General features: G+C 57.2%; 1 protein-coding gene across 1 annotated transcript; it reads right to left on the minus strand.

Annotated features, from left to right (window-relative positions):
• Nucleotides 1-283: 283 nt before the first annotated feature.
• On the minus strand, nt 284-433 carry BXZ73DRAFT_60338 (uncharacterized protein; the record flags this gene model as incomplete). Its single annotated transcript, XM_048021708.1, has 1 exon — nt 284-433. A coding segment is annotated over one exon (150 nt), but the record flags the coding sequence as incomplete, so codon positions are not given.
• Between the last annotated feature and the right edge of the window lie 5,483 nt (nt 434-5,916).

Consider the following 5,916-nt stretch of genomic DNA (forward strand, 5'->3'; position numbering starts at 1 on the left):
AGCATGGATGGCCGTGTTTTCATCGTCTTTCCTCCTCACTCCAGTTTGTGGGGAACTCCTCAACATGCTCATCGTTCGGAAGCGTGGTGAACGGGGAAGGGGAAAGCGAGGAGGGAGTAGTCAGCGGGAGTGGCCACGGAGAACGTGGAGGAAGCGAAACTCACCTGGGTGAACTGGGACACGTTTACGAACCGGATCGTCTCCTCGACCGAGTGGCCGACGGGGACGTTGTCGATTGCGGTGGTTCAGTTGTCCAACCCCGCCGAACGCACCTGAGGATCCCCTATGGGTCGATGATGAAGAGCCCACAGAGGGCGATGCCCTCGTCCTCAACGAGCACGACGTAATCAGGCGAGATGGACATGTCGCGGTGTTCGACGAGCAGGAGCCTGAGGTTTGGACCGAGACCGCCCTGCTTGCGTGGGGAGATCGCTCAAGCGATGTGTGAGTACTGCAAGTTGGTCAAGGCAGCTATGGACGAGCGGTCAGTGCGGAACTGATCTCGGTGGAAAAGGGAAAGGAACGCAACCTGGAGAGCCGCTGCTGCTACAAAACGGGCTGGTGCTCGGGGTGGACGTTTCGCGCGCATTCAGCAACACCTGCCGGAAGTGGTCGCCCGCAGGTCTAGCAGCAGAAGCCCACGAGGCGCGGGCTCAACCGTGCGGTGTCCTGACATCCTGCTCACCTGCCAGCCTGTATGGAAGTTCTGAAGACGTACCTGTACACCGCACTCCCACTGAGTGGCTGCCGCAACACCTCCACCACATTTCCTTACATCCCCGATTACAAGTGGAGTCACTCGGGACTGATGTAAGAGCACACGGAGCAACGTTTACACTGCCGGCGAGGCTGAGGAATCAGCGTGAAGGGGAGGAGAAGAGGCAAAAGAGGAATTTCACACCGCGCGCGGAGGGTGGCCGTGGCCATAAGCGCTTAAGCACCATGACTTCAAGCTTGATTGCGTTCTGGAGGCGCACCAAGCTCGCGCGGTTGAGGAAAAAACATCGTGACTTGTGGTGGGTACGAGGAGGCGGAAACGCAGGGAGTGGGTGGTCATGTTGGCTTTGTGGAGGTGGGAAGTTGAACGTACCGGGCGCAGAGTGGCGGCCATGAGGGCGACGAGACAATGATGGTCTGCGAGAAGTTGTTAAAAGCCACATCAATGTCGATAGAAATGTGGGCACTGTGAACGAGATGCTGAGAGCAAAGGGAGGAACTCACCATGTCTTGATGGATCACCCGCGAGCGTGAGTGGCACATCGCGCTGAGGGGATGATGGCGGTCGCAGGGGAAGTCCAGTAGGCGCGCACACGCGCACACGCGCCCATGCAGTCTGGCGACCGAACGGAGGCCAAAGCGGGACGCCACTGCGGCGCCGCCGCATCGAACCACGACAATTAGCAAGAAATCATCATAAGCAAATTTTGCCAGACCACAGACTCTTCGTCGTCGCTAACACCGACTGTAGTACGTCTTCCCAAGGATGTATATATCTTGACTTAACTTTCGTATTCGCAACCTGCTCACTGCCCTCGCCCGTGCCCCGTGCGGCGTGCGCCGCGCGTTCGCCGTGCCGCGCGTGACTACGAGCGCGTCGAATAGGAGGAGGAAGAGGCGGAGGCGGGTGATTCACTCGCGACGGTGGTGGTCCGCGGGATGGCCCTTGCTCTCGCCATCGCCCACGCTTCGCTATTCCGGCCTTGAGCGGTGTGGTGCGGACGCCGTTGACTTGCGCGCGGTCAAAGCCGTCGGCGACAAGAATCGCGATGCAGCGGGACTTGATCGTTGGCTCGCAGGGGGCTAGGCGGGCTGAGAGCGCTTCAAAGCCCGTGAGCCAGGTGTTGGGCCGCATGGGAGGGTCGGAAGAAACGCGCTGATCGTTGACATGTGTAGTGCAAGCGAGATAGCAGCTAGCTCGACGCGGGCTAGACATTCGCCGTGAGAGGGGGTCACCAGTGTACCTTGGAATACCCAGGTGCGTCGGCGCCGCGAGTATGGACAACACGCCGGGCATCGGACGAGCAGGGCTGTGGTGCCCAAACGACCCGGCGCTGCGATGAACTACTCACTGACCGTCTCGCTGTTTGGGAACAGGGTCGCTTCAATACACGCGAGGGGGAGATGAAATGCGCACCTAATGTACAGAGAAGCACGCCTTAAGTCCATTGTAAACATGAGACGGAACGTGAAAGGCCGAGACAATGCTAAATTGGTGAGCAAGGACACGAGATGTCCGCAGTCGAATAAATCATGTCCCAGTTGTGTCCCAGAGAAGCAAACATTCTGATGAAGAGGATACACATGGAAAGACCAGGTTCCGCAGAACAGCGAGAAATTAGAAGAGATGTCAAGAACAAATTTGGGGAACAGAGGCCCCGGATGGGAGAAGGGGAGGTGGTGAGGCTCGCCGTCGCCGGACTGCGGCGGACTCCATCCGTAAGCGGTACAGGCGCCCGCGCTGACCCGCGCATCCTCGCGCGCACCGCGTTCTCTGCCGCGCGCACTGTTCGCGCACTCGCGAACCGACCGTATGGCTCATTACGAACTTACCATGCACCCCGCGCGCCATGAATCACCCTTGGAGGGGCACATGATCGTCTACTATCATTATCATATCATCGACTATAGCTTTCCGTCTAAGCTACTAGTGCCTGTAGTCGATCCATCATAACCTGTATGCGGCCACGAAATATGATCAAACGTCACATCGAAGACGAATGAATATCAACTGCTACCGTTCTGCCATCATCATTTGTCGCGCAGACAATAGACGGCCTGTCCCGATCTGGCAGAGTCGCGTGCTATCGGGCGCTACCGTTAAAAACACCTTTTGCTGATGACTATGGCACTGCGCGTAAGGTGCTCAGTAGTTGATTGCCAAGTTATCGTATGTTACGTTGCGGAAGCTCAGAGAAGTGGAGAGCCTCGGATATACTCCCCGTCTTCCTTGCTCTCGTTTTATTGAGAGCGAGTCCAAATGACGCAGGGCTGTCGTTGAAGGCGAATTGCAAGTTCCAATTCAAGATCATGGGCGCCAATTCCTTGGGCCTTCGTCAGTTGATAAGATAAGATGGAGGAAATTTCGCCGATCCTTGGGTGCATCGGAGATCGTGCTACTGCAGCTGGGTTTCCCTTCCCCTCTATCTCGCCCTTTCTCAACATGACAGAAGGTGCTCACCACCATCGTCCCACCCTCAAGCAAGTCAGTGCCCCTCATTGGCTCGTCACTCCGTGCGCAGCCGCGATTTACGCTCGCAGCCTCTCAGAAAAACAAGGCATTCAAATCAAAGCATGCTTCGAAGGGATCGTTGAAGGAGGCTGCCAAAGGTACGTTCCACTCTTCTCATCAAGATCTCTGCAGTCGTCGACTCTCCCGCAGGTCGCATACGCCGCGACTCCCCAAAAGCGAACATTGCCTCGCACGCCGCCGCTCAGCTTCGCACCAATCGCCGTAACAGCGCGAAACAAGTCCAGCTCAAGAAGCGGCAAACGATCGTCTCCGCGACCCGGATATTCAGCGGGGTCGACGGCGCTCCAAGGATCGTCGCGGTTGTCCCGCTCACGGAGGACGTGAATACACGGGATATCACTGTGAAACTCGCAGAGGCCATCGATGGGTCGCTGGAGGAGGACACCGAGACGGGACTACAAAGGCTCAGGTACGTCTTTCTCTCCTATTTTGTGGTGCGGCATGTGACAGAAGGAAATGAGCAGAGCAGAGCGGTTCAAGACTTCGCTGCAGTTCATCCCCCTCCAGTATCGGCAGATGTACGCCTCGCTCGACGCCTGCAAGGTCGCCGACTATGTCATCTTCGTGCTCTCCCCCAACGTCGAGGTAGACCAGTGGGGCGACACTCTGCTGCGTACCCTCCAAGCGCAAGGCATCCCTGAGGTCGTCACCGTCGTCGCCGCCGACGCGCCGATGGAGCCCAAGGAGAAGCCCGGTGTCATGAAGTCCCTGCTGTCCTTCGTCCAGTACTTCGTCCCAAGCCAGACGCGGGTATACGACATGCACCACGCGTCGGATGCGCTCAACGCGCTGCGGGCAGTCTCCGAGGGCAAGCCATCGGACGTCAAGTGGAGGGACGGCCGCTCGTGGATCCTCGCAGAGAAGGTCGAGTGGGCAGACGAGGTGCTCAGCGTCACGGGCGTCGTCCGCGGCGCGCACCTCAACGCAAACCGACTCATCCACATCTCGAACCACGGAGACTTCCAGATATCACGCGTAAGTCCTGACATCAGTCGAGCTGGAAGGCAGCTCCGCTCACCTGTCATTTCGCAGATTATCTCCGCGCCGCTTCCTCGTGCACCAAAAGCTGGTCATACCACCGGGATGGATGTCGAGCCGGAACTGCTCGCGGAGCCTGATGAATCCTCAGCGGATTCGCTCGTGTCCAGCAACGACCCTGACGACATGGCGAACGAGCAGACTTGGCCTACGGAAGAGGAGATGAAAGGCGCGAGCGGTCAAAACGGTGATGCCGTCCCCGAAGCGAAGGCCGGGACTACACCGAAAGTCATTCGCAGAGTTCCTAAAGGCACTAGCGAATATCAAGCAGCATGGATCGTTGACGAGAGTGACGAGGAGGGTGGGGACGACGAAGACGGGGGCGAGGGTGGTCACCACGACATGGAGGAGGCAGAAGAAATGGAGGACCTGCCTGTCGCGGAAGATACTGAGATGGAGACCGAAGATTTAAAGAGTGTCATGTTCCAGGACCTGGACGAGGATGAAGAGGCGCGACAGTATGTTCTCCACCAAAGCGTTCCGGGTGTTGTGCTAAACAGCCACTTAGACTGCAGAAATGGAGAGCCAGGAAACGTGAGGAAGAGGACGACGCGCAGTTCCCTGATGAGATCGACACTCCTCTAGACGTATCCGCACGGACACGGTTCCAAAGGTATCGCGGATTGCGATCATTCCGGACAAGTCCATGGGATCCGTATGAGAACCTCCCCCGCGACTACGCCCGGATCTTCCAGTTCGAGGACTTCAAGCGTACTGAACGAGCGGTGAAGAGGAGAGCGGAGGAGGAGGGTGGCGTAGAGGTAGGTCGCCATACTTCCCGCTCTAACCGAATGTATGTGTGTGCTCATGTGTCTGCGTAGCCCGGAACGCGTGTTACGATCTATTTGAAGGACGCGCCAAAGGAAGCAGCCCGCGTTGTCTCTAGGAAGCCATTTGCCGTCTTCACTTTGCTGCAACATGAGCACAAAAAGACGGTCCTCAACTTCACAGTCCAGCGGAATACGGAGTACGACGACTCTGTACGTTCAAAGGTACGTGCCCTGAATTTGATTGTTGTAACGCATGTCCTAATATCAAACCATACAGGATCCTCTTATTCTCTGCGTGGGGCCGCGTCGTATGCGCGTGAACCCTGTCTACAGTCAACATACGCGCGGGGGAGGCAAGGGACCTAACAACGTGCACAAGTTCGAGCGTTACCTCCGCCATGGCGTCACCAGCATTGCTACTATCTATGGCCCTGTTGTGTATGGCAACCTCCCAAGTTTTTTCCTGCGCGAGACTGGCGACGCCCAAGGTATGAATGTGTCCACATATAATTCCGGACACATGCCTAATGTTAAGACCAGCTCCCGAGCTGGTCGCCATGGGCAGCTTCGTTCATCCGGACACCACGCGCATCGTCGCAAAACGCATCGTGTTGACCGGTCACCCTTTCAAGATTCACAAGAAGACCGCGACGATCCGCTACATGTTCTTCAATGCGGGTGCGTGCACGCCTTCCATGCTTCCTCCCGCTTGTGTCTCTCACTCATGTTTAATCTCAGATGATATCGCGTACTTCAAGCCCATCCAGCTGCACACGAAGTACGGCCGCTCCGGTCACATCAAGGAGTCGCTCGGCACGCATGGGTACTTCAAGGCCCACTTCGACGGCCCGATCAGCC

Source organism: Epithele typhae (assembly GCF_022376455.1).
Source record: "Epithele typhae strain CBS 203.58 chromosome Unknown BXZ73scaffold_331, whole genome shotgun sequence".
Lineage (NCBI taxonomy): Eukaryota > Fungi > Basidiomycota > Agaricomycetes > Polyporales > Epitheliaceae > Epithele > Epithele typhae.